Source organism: Arachis hypogaea, chromosome 18 (assembly GCF_003086295.3).
Source record: "Arachis hypogaea cultivar Tifrunner chromosome 18, arahy.Tifrunner.gnm2.J5K5, whole genome shotgun sequence".
Taxonomy (NCBI): Eukaryota; Viridiplantae; Streptophyta; class Magnoliopsida; order Fabales; family Fabaceae; genus Arachis; species Arachis hypogaea.
In genome coordinates, this window is record NC_092053.1 from 27,196,530 (window position 1) to 27,218,695 (window position 22,166).

At 37.9% G+C, this 22,166-nt stretch overlaps 1 protein-coding gene across 2 annotated transcripts; it reads left to right on the plus strand.

Annotated features, from left to right (window-relative positions):
- Nucleotides 1-2,675: 2,675 nt before the first annotated feature.
- LOC112770822 (probable E3 ubiquitin-protein ligase ZFP1) lies at nucleotides 2,676-6,572 on the plus strand. Of its 2 annotated transcripts, none has more exons than XM_025815232.3 (7): nucleotides 2,676-2,935; nucleotides 3,233-3,317; nucleotides 3,927-4,739; nucleotides 5,129-5,520; nucleotides 5,683-5,766; nucleotides 5,898-6,065; nucleotides 6,156-6,572. In XM_025815232.3, exons 3-7 carry the CDS (start codon nucleotides 3,959-3,961, stop codon nucleotides 6,300-6,302), a joined length of 1,572 nt encoding a protein of 523 aa, XP_025671017.1. In that variant the 5' UTR covers nucleotides 2,676-2,935; nucleotides 3,233-3,317; nucleotides 3,927-3,958; the 3' UTR covers nucleotides 6,303-6,572. The 2 variants fall into 2 exon arrangements, with proteins under 2 accessions (XP_025671017.1, XP_025671018.1); XM_025815233.2 differs by having other exon boundaries at nucleotides 2,738-2,935; nucleotides 3,236-3,317.
- Nucleotides 6,573-22,166: the final 15,594 nt, after the last annotated feature.

Here is a 22,166-nt window from a genome sequence, read left to right on the forward strand (position 1 = left end):
ACCTGTTAATATACCAATATAAACCAAGTCAGATTTGCAAGAATTAGTTGATGAATTGTTACAAGATTTATTTTCTATAATGGAATATTATTATATATGAAATACCATAATTTGGGTTTTGTTTTTTTTTACTTTAATTGGAAAAACAACTCAAATTACCATAAATATGATTAAACTTTCACACTCACATTATTTATCAGCGAAAAACATCAACTTTCTTAGGTATTCACCCACTTTGGCAGATCTAATTGTAGGTCTATCATTAATTTACTTCCTTTCTTCAGAAAAAGAAAATCCAAGTAAAAAAACAAATTCATAAAAATATAAACATAAATTAAAAAAAAAACTAGCTAACAAGTTTTCATTTTATATTTTAAATATATATCTTTTTCAAGCAGCTAAATGCGTTGCATGAAATATGTCTTCCTGAATTACTTGCGAAATACACGTGACTTGTCTTGCATGTCAAATAATCAATGTCTATTCATGGAAGAAACTAAGAAACCTAAATAAGAAGCAGATGGTGAAAAAAAAAATGACTGTAAATTCACTAAATAGGTATTTTCTCCTAACAATTGATAAGTGCAGCTTACACAATGGTAATGGTAACTAATCATTCTTATGGTTAATTATTAAAAACTGAATAATGAAACTTTTTTTTGTTCCGAAAAAGAATTGAATTGGAAACTTATTAAAAATACTTTTGACATCCAAATTTTATGAAAATATTTTTCAGGTTACCTTTTATCTTATGTCTAGGTTCGATAAAAAATAAAAAAAAGTAAATTATAATTTTGTAATTCAATATTATATTATAACTACCTTTTATTTCATTGATACTGAAATTTAAATTTATAATTTTTGTATTGGTTTTAGTAAGGGTGTTTGAATTTATTTTTTATTTATCAATTTTATTCTTCATTGTTTATATAATTAATTTTGTTGTTTTTTTATAATTTTTTTTTAATGTTCTCTCATGTATATTATTATTTTTTATAAAATTTTTATTATTTTTTGTTTATATGAATTTTTTACCTGTTATTTTTTTTATGGAATATTTTTTTGTGTTATGATTTTATTAATTCTAGTAGAGTACTAAAGAGTACTGAAAAGAATATTAAAATTTATTTAAATATTTAAAATAAAATTATAAAATAATTATTTAAATTTATATCCTTTTCAGTGATTTTTATTTATAAGTAATTTTGAATAATATAATCCAAACAACATTTAGTTTATTATAATTTATTTTAATATAAAAATTATCAAACATAAATCACACCAATACTAATTTACTTTTGATCAAAATCAATTTTATAAATTAATTCTATACAAATTTTTATTTACAATCTTTAATCCAAATACAAACTAAATGATAAATTAATTCTAAACTTCAACCGAAACTCATTGAGGAGAAAGAATCATCTCTGTTCTAATGATGGGAAGAGATAGTTTAATGATAGTTTAGGATTAATAATTGTCAAGGATATGAGTTTAAAATCTACCAAAAAGATAAAAATTATTTTTCATATACAAGTTTATACAAATCATTTATATTATATTATTTAAAAATTTTTGATTTATATGTATTGATAAATTTTGTATAATTCAAAATTCTTCTTCTTTCTTGCATTATAAAAGTGAATTTTATTAAGTTAGGATTAATTTGTATAAACTTGTATGCCAAAAAGACTTATATGTATATTTTTCTAACAAAATAAATTTGGTTCTTTGAATAATACTGTAAATTTAATATCCAAACTAATAAATTAAATTTTATCAATGTAAAAGGTGTTGAAAATATTCGTTTTTAATATAGATCACTATTTACATATTATTTATTTGTAATACTTTTAAGATAATAAATAATCTGGTCAAACTTTTTTCTCCTTTATTTTTTTTTTAACCATACATGAGTTGTTGGACATTTATTTAAAAATATATCTAATTGATATCAATTATACTATGGCCAGTGTGGGTAACTAACTTAATTAAGCTCTTTTTGATAAAATAACTTAAACAATAAATAACTCTGTTAAAAGTAACTTATAAATAAGTTATTTTGTATTTGGATTTTTAATTCTAAAAGTACTTATTTTAAAGAAATATAATGAAAAGTAGAAGTATTATGAGAGAAGTCATTTTTTTTAACTTCTCTATAAGCTCCAAAGTAGCTTCTTAAAAAATTGCAATTTGGTTTTGAAAATTGCACCGAACATTAATACTACTACTTTTCATAAGTCAAAAGTTAAAAAAAGTTATTTCTAGAGTTTCTCAGACGGGTCCTATATATTATATTAAAAATTAGTTTTTGATATAAAATATAAAAAAAAATTTAAAACATCACCATTTTTATTAAAATTTAGTTAATATTTAATTAATAAAAAAATGAATAATATTATACTATTAAAATATCATTAAAAATATTAATTATAATTAATTAATAAATATAAATCACAAAATATATTGATTCTAATATTTTTTTAAAATATATATTAAAATAAATTAATTAACATATATATTTACGTTTATTAATATACGATGACTGGTATTTTTTGTATATATAATGTTTTTGAATTAATATTAATTTTTTAATTTTGAAAAAAAATTAATTTTCAAAGAAAAAGACAATGGAGATAAAAAATTTTGTATCATGTTTTTGACGGGGAGGAAACGGAAAAAATATTATTTTTGGTTTATTTTTTTATAAATTAAAATTCAAATAAAAAAATAAATTCTCAGATGAATTTTTTCTCTCCAATGAAAGACACGATCCTCTCTCCCTCATTCATTCTCTTCATCTCTCTTTCTCTCTCTCCTTCTCTCTCTCAGCGTTCATTCTTTTTCTCTCTCTTCCTCGTTTGTTCTTCTCTCTTTCTTGATCCTTTGATCACTGATTGCGATCAATCATCGGTTCCCCCAGTTTCATTCTCCGGTAATTGAATTACCTTCCATCAAAATTTCTTTTTTATTTTTTGCAGAAGTTTTTCTGCGGTTTTCTTTTTTGTTGGGGGCATTACTAGGTTAAAAAATTCACAACATTTCACGTTTTCCGATGAAAGGAATGAACTTGCATTCTGGGTTTGCGACTACATTCACCCGATTTTAATTTCTGCGAATTTTCTGTCCGCCCCATTTAGAAAATTTGCATATTTTACAGGTTTTTTTCCTTTGCCAGCGGAAAAAAGAAAGAAATAAAAATAAAAATCTAACTTTGCTTGTGAATTTTCAGCAGAGTAATCTTGGGGGTGTTCCTGGTATCATATATTGATACCTGAAACTTGGAAGCTGCAATCTTTTGTTTTGATGATAACAAGGTACGATTTTTCCTTTTAGTATTTTCTTTTTGGTACTGTTTGGTCGGTGATGAATTTGGGATGATATGTGGCTAGTACTTTAAAGTTCGGTTGTGTTTGGTTGAAGAAGAAAAAAAAAAGACTTTTTTTTTGTTGTGTTTTTTTTTTTTTTTGGTTTTCTATTTTCACTTTTTTGGGTCCCTTGATTTTATATTTATTATATATATATTCAACTGGTTCCTAGTTTCTGCAATCATGGCTTCTGAAGTCTTAGAAATTTATTATCTTAAGCTTCACATATATTTAATGATTGTTATGCATGGGTATAAAATGTATGCTTGAAGGAGTTTTTGTTGTTCTAAACTTGGAAGGATATTTTTGTTGCTTTTGTGTTTGGATTTTTGAATATTTATAGTATCTTCTATATTCATGGTTGTACCTTAATTTGTTCAAGTTTGCATGTTGCATGTCCACTGAATGTGATTATATGGTTAGCTAATGAATAATTTTGGTTGGAAATTATGTTTAGAATGTGAATAAATGACTTTAATGATTTTTTTAAAATGTTGAATTTCAAGTTGTCATTTTATTTACCTTACTGATTTTTATTCATCCTAAATGGCTTGTTAGGATTAATCTGCATAAACAAAAATCTCTACATTATGGATAAGATGATAGCTTCAGAGATGGACCAACATAGACAAGGTTATTTTCATTCAGAACCCGGTATCCTTCCAAGAGGCACTGGCATCTCGCATCCTAATATCCGTACAATTGTGGCAGCTTCCGGGAGCACAAGTAATCATGATTCCCACTATTTACCACCAGATGCATATGACAATGGCGTATATGTGACACAGTATAACGGGGTTCAACCGCAACATAATCGTAACATGGCCGTTGCAGCCACGCCGAATTTATATTATTCCGGCATGAATCCTTCTTCTAGTACTGGTGTATTCCCTATGCCTCTAAATCATAGAGGCTCTGATCAATTGCCTGGTTCGGGCCCGTATGCAGTGTCTTTAGTTTCTTCGGATAATTTTGGAAGAAGCAGCAGCTTCATGGATGATGTCAGAGGTCCTTACAAGAGGAAAAGTGCTGAAGGCATGAGAGGAAATTATCAGTATTTTAATGCTCCGGCTAGTTCCTCAACTGCTCCCCCTAATGCTAGGCATGCCGACGGGGTTCCGGTAATGGATACTGCGTCTTTTCCTCTGCGCGTCCCTTCATTTGTGGAAGTAGGACCACATGGTAATGCATGGAGCAGATCAGGTGATTCCATTATGGTGCACGATCATAACCATTTGATTCGAGGAAACTATGTAGGGCAGCACTTTCAGCCGGCAGCACCTCCGTGGTTGGACCAGCAGTTGAATAGTAATAACAACGATGGTCATACAACAGCATGGAATCAGTCTCTTCCAATGCCTTATATGCATGGTAAAAGTGCATTCGTTTCTCTTCCGCCGTTTTGATGTTCCCATTTTAGAGCTTTGTCATCTATTCTTGGTTGTTCTAGAAGGTAATAAAAATAATAATTTGTCACAAACATGTAAAGAAGCTTTTTTCAGGCTTGTTGATTATAAGTGGAAACCATAGCTTCTTGGATGTGATAATTCCAAAGGAGCAATAAATTTACGAGAAGTCTTGTTTTAGTAACACTCAATTTGCACCTAAGATTGGAGTAAATACATATGTTGTTTTCTATGTATGATCTGCCTCCTACTATGTCAATTAAGTGCTTCATAATGCGCTCAATTAATCTTTTTGCAAGGTTGTAATGTTTTCGAGCTTTGATTGTCTAATTGTTTCTTCCTATTATCGTCCAGCTCCAAATGTTAATGGAGGTTCAATAGAGAGTGCAAGTATGGGTTTGCCAAGGTATCACGAAACGGCGAGCAACAGAAACGGCCTTAGATTTCCTCATCCTCCTCCGGTCAATCACCAGCACCATAATTATCATCATCCGGCACTGCCTATGCAAGGAGTAAGAGGTCACGGTGTTAACTTCCACCCTCCTGTAACTGCGGCTTCATTCAGAGTTCCAACGAATCCTTCACACAGTGCTGCAATGCCCACGCCTAATGGTTTCGAGATGGGCCCCAGGCATGTGGGCCCTGTGCCATCAGGAGGCCTACGCATCTACCGACCTCATAGGGGAGTCATGCATGAAACTATTGGTCACCGAAATATTCCCCCCATGGGTTTCCTTCATGTTGATGTAAGATTTCCTTTCTCACTGAATTTCTATAGAATTGGTATCACACTGAATTATAAATGTAACAAATTTCTGAACTCGCGAATTTTGTGAAACAAAGGGATTGATAACTGCTTTTGTACCCTAAATGCATCATTTTCTTATGAGTAATGGTTGTTTATGCAGGATGTTGCTCTAATCGATGAGGTGGGAAATTTGGTTGACCATCACCGAGACATGCGCATGGACATAGAGGATATGTCTTATGAGGCAAGTACACAAATATCGATAAAATGGCTGTGTATTTTCCTACCAGCTTAGACAGTTGCAAAGTTTAGGTTACTAAAATTTTAGAGCTTATTGGAAACAATAGTTTAATCACACTTGGAATTTAATTACAGGATCTTCTTGCATTGGGTGAGCGGATCGGCAACGTAAGCACTGGTTTATCAGAGGAAACAATTGCGGCCCAATTGAAAACAAAATCATATTTCAAACCGATTTCTGCTACTAATTCAGATGAGGCAGCCTTGGACGACTGCGAAGCTGATTCTTGCATTATATGCCAGGTAAGAACTTCCAACATGTTTCATGGATTCGTTCAATTATGTCATTAGCCAAAATTGCTGGAATAATTTCATATGCATGTACTTTGACAGGATGAATACAAGAACAAAGAGAAGATCGGAGTTCTGCGATGCGAGCACGAGTACCATGCGGATTGCTTGAGGAAGTGGTTGATTGTGAAGAATGTCTGCCCCATATGCAAATCAGAAGCATTGACTCCTGGAGGGAAGGATGTATAGAGTAACATGTCTTCCTTCTCTTCCCTGTGGAATCAATGTGGCTTCTTTGGCTAATTTATTTTTGAACAGAAAAAAATTATTCATATTTTGTTATTAATATATGTACTTTTGTATATGAACTTGCACATATTATAGACAGTCATCACATTGGCCAACTCATTTAATTGTTGGCTTCCAAGAACTTTGTATCTATCAAGCTGTACAGACTTTGTTCTGTTTGATGTATTAACTTCTTCAGGTAAATTACATTAAATATCTTCATTCTCTTTATTTATTTATTTATTTATTTTAAGTTATGATTGAAACACAAGTTTCATGACCAGCGGGGGCACATTGGTTATGGATGTGGAATGTGGATCATGGCTGCGTTTGGTTCTGCTTTTTTGAAAAAAAGTGATTGTACAACTTTTATTTAAGCCAACTGAAAATTGATTTCTTGTGGACATGATTGTTTTTAGTCTAACTAAGAAATGTTGAATCCATACATGCACTATTTGATGGCAACAAAGTCAAACTTTAACCTTAATGATATAGAAATGACAAATCAAATTTACAAAACTAATTTCATCTAAAATCCAAATTCACATGATAAATTTCAATCTACTTGATATTACAAAATTTAAACATTAACATATTATGATATTCTACTCTATGAATGGAATTTTTCATTGAAACAAATTGACATATATCAAAATTAACAGACATTATCAGTGTTATTATCTTTATTTTAATGGAAATATAATTTCATTGACTTGCCATGTTTATAGCTGCCTGGTTCGATGAATAAGGGAGAAATTATTTGACTTGTTTCTGCAGCACATGGCAAGTACATTTTCAAAATAAGAAAACGTGTTGTTGACTTGTTGTAACCAGAAAGTAAACGTGACTTAATTCAGCTAAGTCCTAAATTCTTGAACATGGCTTAAGTTGACTGTGGATAGGGTCAGGTCAATTATAGTCTTCACTCTTCAAAAACGCGCTTTAATCTCATTTTTGGTGTTACAAACGTGCTCTTAAATCTTAATGCTCATTAATATTTACTATTATTAAAACTTATAATACTAATCATGTTAGTGTCAACTTGCATTGCATTTGTAGAGTTAATGTTGATCAAAATTAGATTGGTGTGAATGTGATTTGTATTTGAGTAATTTTGTGTCAAGTGTGATGTTAAAAAAAAATAAATGTGTTTGGATGATGTTAGTTACAATCATGTTAGAGGTGTATGATTACCAAAAAAGATATATTATATTTTTCTATATTACTTGTAATTCATAATTTTAAATTTAAACAATTCAGATAAGTCATTAAAATATTTCTATAACTATTATTGTATTATTGAATAAATTATTAAATATTTTTCAAATTAGTATTTTTTTAATTTAATGTATTTAAGAATAAAAAATTTGAGATTAATTAAACTGATAAATATTTTGACTTTTTAAAAAAATGATATCGGATTTAAGTATTAATTTTTTAAAGATAAAAAAATATTTATACTATTTTATTTAGATGATGTAAAAAGTTAAACAATTCAAAATACTAGTAAGATACAACATAATTGAGAAATTATATAAAAGACTGCTGTCTTATATATAGTAATACAAAATCCAAAAACAATTTAAAATATTATGCTTGAGTTTTGATTTATAAAAGTAGAAGTTGGTTGGTGTGTATTTGAATGATGGTGATTAGCAATTTATGGAAGATTTGCGTATAAAAATTAAGGAAGTTGTGTTTAAAGTGAACCATTCAAAGTGAACAAGTCCCCAACAAATTTGTGATTGTATCTTCTCTTTGATAATTATATCTAGATGGAAGATGAATCTGTAGTTTATTATTTTACTTTTCATGAGAAAATAAAAAAGATAAAGGAGAATTATGAAAACATATAGTCTTTGATTTTGGAATAAAATGCTTTGTCCTATAACTCATAGCTTGCAAATGGAAATTTGATCACAATGTCCATAGACAAATTAAATGTTTTTTGTTATGGAAAAGAAAATTTGCTCATGAATATATCAAGCACTTACCATATAAATTTGTTGAGGTATAAAAGTTGAATGAGTGTAGGGGCAACTTTATCCTCCACAGCAATTGCATTGTTAACAAGTATCACCCTATAAAATTCATGACGACTCTTTTAGTTTTAAGTTTTTACTTCTTATTATTTTCTACAACTAAAACACATTCAAATAAAATGGCTTATATAATATATATTTCTCATTCTCATAACATCTTCAAGAGAAATAGTAAATTATGCAGTTATGATAGAAACTACTCAGTCAATAATTGGATACCAAATGTAAAGAGAAGGACCAAGACACCAAGTGATTTAATATCTCTTGATAGTTTTTCTTTTTGCAGTAAATTTAAAAATAATAATAGCCAGTAATATATCCTATTCTTAATAATTCTTGAATTTTTAGATCAAAATACTATGAAGAATTGGTATATGAGAACTAAAAGTAAAATCCCACATATCACATATTTGTTTGTGTATCTATGTTTAGTCAATTGGAAGTAAAAGAAGAAGTAATTGATTGTTCTTCCATATGTGAAAGTAAATTTGAATATTTATATTAATATATTTTTAAATTTTAATTTTTTTTAGCTACGACAATTAAAATTTTTTATATTTTGACTGTTTTAGAAAATATCTGCATCAATAATAAATTTCTAGAATTTGGAATAGTTAAAACAATAAATAGGAAGATATATTGGAATTTATTTGTATATACTTTATTCTTTTTATGTTATATAAATAAAACAAAGACATCGGATCGGATAGTAATTTAGACAAATTAGAGTAAAGTATCGTTTTTGTCCCAATGTTTGGGGTAAATTCTATTTGTGTCTCTAACGTTTAAATCGTTCTAGTTGTATCCCTAACGTTTGTAAAAGTGATTCAATGTTATCCTGCCGTCAATTACATTTCATGAGTACTTTAGTTTGAGTTTTAAAAATCTCTTATTGAAGTTAGAATACAAATGTCTGGATAGAATCGATTATCTACTCCAAAAAATAGTTCATCAAATGTTGAAACTAATTCCTACAATATTTACGTAATTCACTTTTCTAGGGACATAATTGAATCTAAACACAAATAGTGGGTATAATATTAGAATCAAACACATCCAAGTGAGACCTAATTGAGAATGAATACATCTAAGTGAGAATAATTGAAAAATATAATCTGATTTGTTAGTATAATTGATAGTAGTATAACATTGAATCACTTTTATAAACGTTAAAGATACAAATAGGACGATTTAAACGTTAAAGATACAAATAGGATTTACTCCAAACGTTGGGAACAAAAACGATATTTTACTCGATAAATTATTAATAGGGTAATTTACAATCTTAAATAATATACGCTCTTTGGCTGAATTTCACAATAGCGAAAAAATTCTATTTATTAAAAAATAGCATATAGAAGTGATCATGTATATAATTTCTTTTAAAATAAATTTTTGCTATATTATTTTAAGTAAAATCAATTGAGGGTTCTTATGTGAATGCAAACAAGCCGATGCAGGTCTGAATACAGAGGAGCAATCATCCACATTTTTAAGCTAACAACCCAAAATAAATCTTTATTTTTTTTAAAAAAATTAATTCTATTTTAAATTATCATCAAGTTATATAATGCATCTTTTTTATAATCTACGGATAGAATTAGATATTCACAAATTAAAAATGAGTAATATTAGAGTTGAAATATTCTCAACTTATATATAAGATTAGAGTTAACTCCAAATCTTACCTTACTTTATCTATTACCATCTCTAAATAAGATTGAATATATATAAAAATTTTAACCTACTAATAAAATTAGAATTTACTCCAAACCTTATCCTATTTTATCCATTACCATCCGCTACTCAGTGGTGGAGCTTAGTTCAGACAAGGGGTGGCCATGGCCCCCCCAAACTTTTTATAAAAAACTTAGTAGTACTTTTTCAAAAGATAAAAAATAATTCAATTGACTTAAATACTTTATTATGACTTAAAGTATCTAATAAGTTCAATAAACAACACTCTCTCTATCTTTAGGTTCAAATATAAAAAATTAGATATCTTTTATTTATTTAATTTAATATTATTTTATATTTTATTATTTATTTAATTTAATTTTTTATATGATAAAAAATAATAGAATATTCAAAAAGTATTAATATTATTGTATTTGTATAAATTGATAAAAAAATTCAATAAATATTATAAATTTTAATATTTGTCCTTCTAACTTCTTCTTTATATATTTTACAAGATATATATTCAAATTTTTATATAAAATAATAATGAAAAATTAAAAAATTGATATATTTTTTAAGAGGAAGGCTAATATTTAAGAAAGAGAACATATAACTTTTACAATATCAACACATGTAGATAGTTCTTCTACTTTAATGAATCACGAAGAAAGCGAGATATAACCTTCAAAATTTCAAAAAGTTATATCTGATGACTTTAATTTTAACTTTTTGGAACGAGATCTTAAAAAAGGGCTTTAAATTTGGCAGTATCACCCAAATCAAAGAGATGAGATTAGACGAGCTTATCTTAAATGAGGTCCATATAAAAAAATATTTTGACAATTATTTTCTATTTGGCCCCCCCAAAATTTTGTTTCAAGTTCCGCCACTGCCGCTACTCTTACCGTCATGCACACAATACAGATGCAAAGCCACGTTACAACACAAGTGGCACTAAGAAACCATCAAATAGATATGACAAGAATTGTATATTCTTTATTACAATATAGAGACGAAACTCGGGCCTTATCCTATTAGTAATATAAAATGAAAATTTCTTTTGGTCACTAATATAATCAAATTTATAATAGAATTTATGACGAGAATGTTGGGCTTTCAGGGAATCCAAAGTCATGGTCTAAATTTGAATAGCTCCAGGTCATTCTAAGAGGGAGCAACGGATGCAGTCTGGTATAAACTCTTTCTGGTAACATTGTCTAGATTGGTCATCAAATGGTTTAATGTTCTCTCAAACAGTTCGATATCTTATTTCGACAACGCTTCTAAAAAATTTGCGACACAATTCACTATACGGATTGCAAAAACAAAATACTCAATCAATTTGCTCGAAGTCATACAAAGACAAGACAAACCAAAAAAACAAAAAACCTTGACACATTAAACGACGAATGCTTGATAGTCGATGAATTCACAGAATCTGCAGTTAGTTTCTGCCTAACCAACCGACTAATGAACAAGAACTTCAAGAAGAACCTCAAACAAACCGATCTAGACGATGAATGAAATTCAAATCGTGACAAGAGAATATATAAACGATGAAGAAGTAAGTCAGGTCGTAGCAGCCAATAAATAATACCACGGCAATACTTCTGTACGAAAAAATCCACCAACTAAAGAAGCCCTAAAGTAATGACATCGGCCTTCCCGGAGAAAGAAAGCTAATCCCCACTTAGGAAGAACCTAACCAAGTTAGTAAACTTTCTTTTCTTTTTTTATTTTATGTTCTTTCTACTTTATTTTAAGGGTACTATTTTCTACCCAAAAATAATAGGAGATTTTAACCAGGCTCAACTTGTTCAAGTTTCAATAAAGCAAGTTATGAATTCAGAAAATATTCTTCTCTCTTTTACGTTGATACCAACACAACAAATGGTACGAACAAAACGGCCAATTTGGAGATTGATTATCTCCGAGGCCAACAAAACGGATATCCAAATAAGTAACGGCTATCCGGGGATCGATCACCCCGAAGCCAACAAACGAATATCCAAATAAGTAAATGGCTACCCGAAAATCGATCACTCTGAGGATAACAAAACGGATATCCAAATAAGTAAAGGCTACCCGGGGATCAATCACCCCCGAGGCCAATAGAACTTCAAATAAGTTAACGGCTACCCGGGGATCGATCACCCCGAAATCAATAAAATAGATATCCAAATAACAAAACAAATATTCATATAAGTTAAACGGCTATTCGGGGATCAATCACCCCCGAGGCCAACAGAACGGATATCCAAATATAAAAAAACGGTAACCCGGAGATCAATCACCGACGAAGCCAACAAAGCGAATATCCAAATAAGTTAAACGGCTACCCCCATAAACCGACCACCTCCGAAACCAACAAAACTGATATCCAAATAACAAAACAAATATTTAGTTAAACGGCTATCCGGGGATCGATCACCCCCGAAACCAATAGAACGGATATCCAAATAACAAAAAACGGTGACCCGGAGATCGATCACCTGCGATGCCAACAAACGAATATCCAAATAAGTTAAACGGCTACCTCCCGAAATCAATAAGCTCTGAGGCCAACAAAACAGATATTCAAATAAACTAAATAAGCAAAGTATTGAAATCGACCCACCAAGAGGCTGAAAATAAGTTCACAATAGCGGCCCAAAAAGGCTACACAAAACAAGCATGAGCTGACGGTCTTCTAACTTGCGGAAAGTCGAACTTACCAACATCCCGCCAATCGGCACAGGATGATGTCACACCCTTTCCAGGCCCCTCACGGCATCCCGATAATAGAAAACCAAAATCGTCAACAAAAACAGCGTTTAGGTCTAACCTAATGACTTTCCAACTCGTGAAAGCAGACATCCCGCCAATTGGCGCAGAATAACGTCACGTCATTTTCAAGCCCCTCACAGTCTCCGAACTATGGAGAACCGGGTTTCCCAACAACTCAGCATTGAGACCAAGCAAGCATGCTCTTATGCTCCGAGGGTCATTGTTTCAGACCCGATCTCCGGATCCTTCCTCGAAATGGTCACCGAACCCAGCAATCCCAAGATTGGGTCATCCTCACGGCCCAAAGACGGATCAATAACTTCTAATATCTTGACCTAACATTCAAATTCAAATCCATCCCTTATCTTAGCTAAACAAAGATAAGATAAGATAACTACCACAAATTATATAAAGGGGAGTCAGAGTCCCCCTCAGATACTCACTAATTCCTCACACACACCTCTTAAATCCATTATGACTTGAGTATCGGAGTGTCTTTGTAGGTACCACTTCTGTCACTTCAGAGTTCGGATCGTGCCATTATCAAAACTTGCAAATTTTCGATTTCTTACTCAATCCGTATAGATAATCTCCTATACATAAATCAATCACATTTTAGTGTTTTAACTTTTAATAGGTTTTTACTAATACTGATTAAGAAATAGAAATTTAATCAACTAATAATGATGGGGTACAATGAGAGTACCGAGAGTACAATAATGAATAAGCGACGAAATTCAAAGAAAAATTATTAAATAAGAAGAGATTAGATATCCAATCTAAATAAGAGGGTTGAGGTAGTAGGAATTAGAACAGAGAAATAACATAGAAAAGAAAATAAAAAGAAAATTTTAGGAAGGAGAAGACTAAGGATGGTAATGGGTATTTATGGGAGTGGGGTTCCCACTCTTTGTCCCCGTTAGCTTTTTAGTAAATTGCTTCCATTTGTGTTTCATTTTCGTCACGGATTCTCATTTATTTCTCTCACAAGAGAGGCGAATACCTACGAATATTTGTTGATATTAAATTTTAAAAAATAAAAAAAAAACTTCAACCATGATAAATTTCATATAATTTATCTAAAATGTATCAAATCAAATCCAATTTAAATAGATTCAACATTACTAAATCCAATTTAATATTATTTAATTAAATCTCCGATATACAAAATAAAAGAAAATAGAATAGAAAAATTTCTAATATATCAACATAACAAATCTTGATCGACGATGATAGTTCGTTGATAGTATTTTCTATTTCTCTTCATGTAATGATACAAATTTGAATAATTAATTGGTGCAAATTTAGATATTATGCACATCATTAATTTGTTTTTAAATTAAATTAAAAAAAAAGAATTAAACATAGACCACTACAAGAAATATCGTTAAAATCGATGGCCAAATCGACGGCTTGCCTAGCCGTCGATAATAATTTAATAAAATCGACAGCTCTTCTGTCTGTAATATGAGTTTGAAGATTTTACATTCTTACTAAAATCGACAACAACGCCGTCGATATTCTTATATAAAATCGACGTCATTTCCGTCGATATTTGATTCAATAAAATTAACAATATTTTCATCGATAACATGTTTACTAAAATCGACAAAGCAGCCGTCGATATTTGATCCAATAAAACCAACACAGCTTTCGTCGATACATCAATATTTGATCCAATAAAATCAACACAGTTGCCGTCGATTTTATTATTTAAATACCGACAAATTCTTTGTCCATATTATTTTTTGTCTATTTTAATTTAAAGTAGATACTAATAATAATAATAATAAACCTGTTACGGCCTGGCCCAAACCTTCCGCTGGCTTGGGCCGACCCGAGCTCCACCCGACCCGTACGGTCAGGGGGCAGGGCGCTCCGTCACCAACCCGGACACGCGTCCGTAACAGCTCACCCTTAGCTGTGAAGGAAACGTCTCGGAAATAGTGGGCCTGCCTTCACAGGGCCCACCTCTGACAATATATAAGGGGAAGATTTACTCTTCCCCAGAGGTACGTAATACACTCTATCACCCTTTCCGCCTGCACACCTTACTGACAAGAGCGTCGGAGTGTCTTTGCAGGTGGCACCCCCCTCTCACGCGAAGTACCCGAGACCTTGCACACCGCTGACTGGCAGTCCACGACTTGACGAACCCCTACCATCATCCCGGATCACAACCCAAACCGTTCAACAACCGACCTACTGAACATTGGCGCCGTCTGTGGGGACTCGTCCATGGATTTCGTGCTAGTCGAAACGGAGGCGAGCCGCGAGGCCGTACCAGGAGGCGACGCCGCCGGGACGGAAACCCGACAAGATTCGAGGTCCCCCCCGAGGGACGCAACCCAGGCGCACGAGAGACGCCCCTTCGGGGGGACTGGCGACAACCACGCCAGAATAATGCAAGAGCTACGCATAGAATGCAAGACTTAGAACGCCGGTTAGCAGACAGGGAACGCGACCAGCGCACCCCGGAACAGAGTCATTCCCGCTCTCGCTCTAGGAGCCGCTCCCGGCGCACGCCTAGCCCCCAGGTCAAGTCAGAAAGCACTGGGGAGAGAGGGCGCGCGAGAAGGCGTCATGACCCCGTCATTTACGCCAGGCGCGAAGGGCGGCGTACCACAAACCGAGGGGACGAAGACGCTCGACGGGAGAACGACGATGGGAGAACGAACACCCGGGGACACGTGATAATAGGGGCCACCCCATTCCACCGCTCCATACTCAAGGTCCGACTGCCAAAACATTTTGACAAGCCGACGGACATGAAGTACGATGGAACGCAGGACCCCCTGGAGCATCTAACGGCCTTCGAGGCCAGGATGAACTTAGAAGGAGTAGGAGATGAGGTAAGATGTCGCGCTTTCCCGGTCACTCTGGCGGGACCTGCAATACGGTGGTTCAATAACCTCCCGCAGAGCTCGGTGACCCAATTCTCCGACATCAGCCATGCCTTCCTGGCTCAATTCACAACCAGGATCGCCAAAGCCAAGCACCCGATCAATTTGCTAGGGGTGACCCAAAGAGCCGGGGAACCGACCAGGAAATACTTGGACCGTTTCAACGACGAGTGCTTGGAAATTGACGGTTTGACGGACTCAGTGGCGAGTTTATGCTTGACGAATGGGCTCCTGAATGAGGACTTCAGGAAGCACCTTACTACAAAGCCAATCTGGACAATGCAGGAGATCCAGTGCGTGGCTAAGGAGTATATCAATGACGAGGAAGTAAGCCGGGTCGTGGTTGCCAATAAACGGCAGCCCGCCTACAACCAAGCTCGGCACTACGAAGGCAGAGAAAAACCAAGGGAACACGCCAGGGACGGCGGCCCAAGCAAAGCCTCGAAACCATTCCCCCGAGTCGGGAAATTCACTAATTACACCCCCCTCACGGCACCGATCACGGAAGTCTACCAACAGATAGCAGAGAAGGGAATACTGACGAAACCCCGACCTTTGAAGGGCAGGACGGGGGGAGACAAGAGCCTCTACTGCGAATATCATAAGGGATACGGACACAAAACCCAAGACTGCTTCGACCTAAAAGACGCCCTGGAGCAGGCAATCAGGGATGGAAAACTTACCGACTTCTCCCATCTTATAAGGGAGCCGAGGAGACACAATCGGGATCACGAAGGCGAGGACAGCTTGCGGGCGGCAAGACAACGCCGAGAACCAGAAGGGGACGACCACGGTCTCACGGTGGTGAACGTAGTAACAGCGAGAAACTCCGCCCCAAGGTTGAAATCGGCACAGAAAAAAGATGCCAAGGTCCTCGCGGTCTCCTCCTCGTCTACCAGAAGTTCCCGGGGACTCCCATCCATCTCCTTCGGCCCCGAAGACCAATGGTTCGACGAGATGCCGGAAAGTCCCCCATGGTCATCACGGCCAGGGTCGGAACCGGCCTTGTCAAGCGGATCCTGGTGGATACGGGGGCAGACTCGAACATCATCTTTCGAAATGTTTTTGATACCATGGGACTACGAGATGCCGATCTGGCGACCCACCAGCACGGTGTGGTAGGATTGGGAGACTACTTCATCAAGCCGGATGGAATCATCTCGCTCCCGACCTCCGTGGGGCAAGGGCAAAGGCGAAGGACTGTGATGGCCGATTTTGTAATCTTACAAGATTCCACAGCTTACAACATTATCTTGGGAAGGAAAACCATCAACGACCTGGGGGCTGCCATTAGTACAAAGCTGCTCGTGATGAAGTTTGTTGCTGATGACGGATCCGTAGGATCCATCAGAGGAGACTTGGAAACGGCGGTCGCCTGCGACCACGCCAGCCTCTCTCTCAGGAAAAAGTCCAAAGAAGCTTCAGGAGTTTTCCTCACCGACCTGGACGCCAGGATAGAAGATAAGCCCAGACCTGAGCCAGAAGGGGATTTGGAAAAATTTAGGGTTGGTGATGGGGACGAGAAGTTCACGTTCATAAACAGAAACCTTCCCCATGAATTAAAGGAGCCTCTGATGGAGATGATCAGAGCCAATGCCGACCTCTTCGCTTGGACGCTAGCCGACATGCCAGGGATAGATCCCCAGCTCATGTCACACCATCTGGCCGTCAAACCAGAAGCCAAGCCAGTGGCCCAGAGGAAGAGGAAGATGTCACAGAAAAGGGCAGAGGAGGTGGCCAGGCAGGCGGCCAGCCTTCTTGAAGCAGGGTTCATCCGGGAATTGGACTACTCGACCTGGCTGTCGAACGTAGTTTTGGTGAAGAAACACAATGGGAGGTGGAGAATGTGTGTAGACTACTCTGACTTCAATAAGGCATGTCCTAAGGACTGCTACCCCCTTTCCAACATTGACGCACTCGTTGACGCAGCGGCGGGGTACTGGTATCTGAGCTTCATGGACGCCTATTCTGGGTACAACCAGATACCGATGCACCGACCCGACGAGGAAAAAACGGCGTTCATAACGCCAGGAGGGACCTATTGCTACAAAGTAATGTCATTTGGTCTAAAAAATGCTGGCGCCACATACCAGAGATTGATGAACAAGATATTCAGTGAGCTTATAGGCAAGACAGTGGAAGTCTACATGGACGACATCCTCGCAAAAACCACACGACCAGACGATCTCCTGAGCGACCTGGGGGGCGTATTTGCATCCCTCTGGCAACACGGCATGAGGCTTAACCCACTCAAATGCGCCTTTGACATGGAGGCCGGAAAGTTCCTGGGATTCATGATCACCCAAAGAGGAGTAGAAGCCAACCCCGAGAAGTGCCAAGCGATTCTCCAGATGAAGAGCCCGGGTTGTATCAAAGATGTCCAACGATTGGCGGGGAGACTGACGGCATTATCCCGTTTCCTCGGTGCATCGGCAGCAAAAGCCCTGCCCTTCTTCAATCTGATGAAAAAGGGAATAGCATTCGAATGGACCCCGGCGTGCGAGGAGGCATTCAACCACTTCAAAGAGATCCTAGCAGCGCCTCCGGTGCTCGGGAAGCCCAAGGCCGGAGAATCACTCTACCTCTACCTGGCAGTAACAGAAGAAGTGCTTGCAGCGGTGCTTGTAAGAGAAGAAGGGAAAGCTCAGCAGCCGATCTACTTCGTGAGTAGGGCTCTACAAGGAGCCGAGCTGAGGTACAGCAAACTGGAAAAACTGGCGTTGACACTCCTAACTTCCTCCCGAAGGTTAAGGCAATACTTCTAGGGTCACCGTATAGTCGTGAGGACGGACCAGGCAATTCGCCAAGTACTCCAAAAACCTGATTTGGCTGGTAGGATGATGACCTGGGCCATCAAGCTCTCCCAATATGACTTGCAGTATGAGCCCCGGCACGCAATCAAGTCCCAGGCAATGGCAGACTTTTTGGTTGAGGTCACGGGTGATCCCCCCGAGGAAACGGGCACACGGTGGAGGCTCCACGTGGACGGCGCCTCCAACCAAACGTCCGGGGGAGCCGGGGTCATCTTAGAAAGCCCGGCAGGAGTCATCTACGAGCAATCGACCAAGTTCGAGTTCCCTGTGTCGAACAATCAAGCGGAATATGAAGCACTCCTAAGCGGACTAATACTAGCTCGGGAAGTCGGAGCAACAAAGATCGAAGTATGCAGTGACTCACAGGTCGTCACCTCGTAAGTAAACGGAAGCTACCAAGCCCGGGACCCCCTCCTGCAAAAATACTTGGAAAAGTTTAAAGAAATGACAAGTCAGTTCCAAGAGGTCACGATCCAACACGTCCCAAGAGAAAGGAACACACGGGCGGACCTCCTGTCCAAACTAGCGAGCACGAAGCCAGGAGCGGGTAACCGGTCTCTCATCTAGGGCATGGTGAAGGAGCCAACGGTCGCCCTCCATCTGACGGAGTCAAACCCCTCATAGCTGGACCCCATCATAAACTTCCTGGAATTCGGCAAGTTGCCTGACGATGAGAAGGCGGCTAAAATATTGAGAAGGGAGGCGGCCAGATATACAATCATACAAGGGCAACTGTTCAGAAAGGGGCTCAGCCAGCCCCTATTGAAGTGCTTGCACCCCGACCAGACGGACTACGTACTTAGAGAAGTCCACAAGGGATGTTGCGGCCACCATATCGGGGGCAAAGCCCTAGCGAGGAAGCTCATCCGAGCTAGATACTACTGGCCATCAATGATGAAGGACTCCAGGGAATTCGTTAGAAAGTGCGTAAAGTGTCAACAAAACGCCAATTTCCACAAGGCGCCGGCCTCCGAGCTGAGCCTTTTGACGACTACACGACCTTTCGCTCAATGGGGAGTCGACCTTCTAGGACCCTTCCCGGTTGGCCCAGGACAGGTCAAATATCTCATAGTGGCCATCGATTACTACACCAAATGGATAGAGACTGAGCCGCTGGCCAGCACATCTTCCTCTAATTGCAGGAAGTTCATGTGGAGACAGGTGATAACCCGGTTCGGCATCCCGGAGGTCGTCATCTCGGATAATGGAACACAATTCACTGACAAGAAATTCACGGAGTTCCTCACCGGCCTAGGGGTAAAGCAAAAATTTTCCTCAGTTGAACACCCCCAGATGAACGGACAGGTAGAGTCCGCAAACAAGGTCATCTTACTTGGCCTCAAGAAACGCCTAGACAACAAGAAAGATGCATGGGCCGACGAGCTCGATTCGGTCCTGTGGTCCTACCGAACAACCGAGCAAAGCGCTACGGGGAAAACCCCTTTTCGCCTAACGTACGGGGTCGACGCCGTGATACCCGTCGAAATTGGCGAACCGAGCCCACGGCTACTGCTCGCAGGTGTGGACGAAGCGGTAGAAAAGGACCTGGTTGAGGAGATGAGGGAGATGGCCCATTTGTCAGAAACAGCATTGAAACAAAGAATATCCCTGCGCTACAACGCTAAAGTCCTCAGGAGGGATTTTGGGGAAAGAGACCTCGTTCTGCGACGCAACGACGTCAGTCTGCCGACCCCTGGGGAAGAAAAGCTGGCGGCAAATTGGGAAGGTCCCTACAGAATTAGAGAGGTGCTTGGCAAGGGTGCCTACAAGCTCGAGAGACTTGACGGCAAAGAAATTCCTAGAACATGGAATGCAGGTAACCTGAGAAGGTTCTACTCCTGACTTGGGTAAGCCGACCAGGAGGCCTAACGGACTTATGCATGCTTGTTCTGTTCACATGTTAATTTTTAATCACTTTCTAGCTATTTACTCTTATTGGATACTTACCATATTAACAAGCTTGCCTAGCTGACGATTAATTCTCACTTGTCAAAATATTCTCCTACTTATCTATTGCTTCCCAATACGCTTTTCACACGATCGCATCCTAAAACGGCAGCCCGGGACTGATCACCCCGAGAGCCAGATGGACCATTGCCGTAATTAACACGGTGACAACACGACCAAATCGGTCCGAATCGTTACCAACGTAAAAACGACAAATAGGCACAAGCAATAAGCCCACCACGAAAAAGGCGGTAACAAAAATAATACGACGAGCAAGGCGAAAGATAGTAACGGCCACTCGGCCAAACGACTAACCGAACATAAATGTTACGGAGTATCAAATTACAAAACACGCAACAAACTTTTAACAAATCTACATCAAAATGTTTAAGTTATAAGAAATCACTTCCTAGGCATGTCGACAATCTTGCCGTTTTGGATCTTTTTGAAGACCCCAATAGCCGAGGTGTCGAAGTCTGGTGCCACGATCTTCACCTGAGCCTTCAGGGCGTCCTCAGTCATAGAAATCGCATTCTTCCCTTGCTCTTTGGTCGCTTTCAGCTTCTTCCTGAGCTCCTCGACCTCGACCCTAGCGGCTTTAGCCGACGACACGGCTTGGTCCCGCTCCTTTTCCAAGGCTGCCACACGCCCTTGGGCGGCGTTCAGCTGGCCCTCCAAGGTCATCTCTCGCTTAGCTAAACGGGCCACCGTCTCATCGGAAGCCTTCAATTTCTCCTCGACAGATGTCGTCTTTTCCTCGGATGCCTTGAGCTTTTCCCCCATCTCAGACAACTGACTCTGGAGCAGCTCAACCTGCGCCTTGAAGTCATTGTTTGCTTTGACGGAAGACTCGAGCTTCCTCCGGAGGGCCTGCATTCCCGACAACTCGAACTCAGCCTTTCGAGCTATCACGGCCCCCCGGAGCAAAGTCTGATACATCCATCTCGCCTGCCCGGCTAGGTCGGTCCCGTGGAAATGCTCCTCTGTCCCAGGGATCAGCTGCGAGTCAATAAAAGTTGTGGCATCGAAATTCCTCTCCATGATGGTAAGAGCCCCCTCCGGGCTCGAAGACGCCCTCCGCCTCTTAGGGGTGTGGATGAGTTCCACATCGTCATCTACCTGAGGAGCAGAGGGCGAATGCCCGCCAACGATGACCTCGGGAGGGGGAGAAGCTTGCGCCCGCTCTGGGTTCAGACCAGACATATCGGTATCCTGGGGAGGGGGCTCAGTCTGGTCCTCCTTCTCCCCAGAAGGTCCAACCGATTTCCCGGCATCCTTCCCTTCAGCTTTCTCGTCATCGCTTTCTTCAAAGAAGGTCTTCATTAGGTTCTCGAGACCCGTCACTGTAGCAGATATTTCCACTGCAACAAACAAACACATCAGCCATTAGATCGTGTAAAGCAAACAATAATAAACAACACAAAAATAGAAAACAAGACGACTCACGGATATAGCTCCTGGCGGCCTCCCATTCACCCATAAGGAAATGAGGATTTACAGGGTTCTTTTCAAAAATAGCAAATAGCACATCGGCTATTTGCTTATCTACCGAGGACATCCTCTTATATGTTACCTTAATAAAAGAATTCGATCCCGCCCCAAAGCTCCAGTAAGTGGGGATGAGGCGCTCCCCCTCCAAGGATAACCAAAAGGGATGGCGACCTCTAACGGGAC

Bases quoted from the DNA above. Each gene is read 5' to 3' on its own strand.
- LOC112770822 (XM_025815232.3), top strand. From the start codon at position 3,959: ATGGATAAGATGATAGCTTCAGAGATGGACCAACATAGACAAGGTTAT. The intron at 5,521-5,682 runs GTAAGATTTCCT...TTGTTTATGCAG, and splicing joins TGGGTTTCCTTCATGTTGAT to GATGTTGCTCTAATCGATGA. The intron at 5,767-5,897 runs GCAAGTACACAA...ATTTAATTACAG, and splicing joins TAGAGGATATGTCTTATGAG to GATCTTCTTGCATTGGGTGA.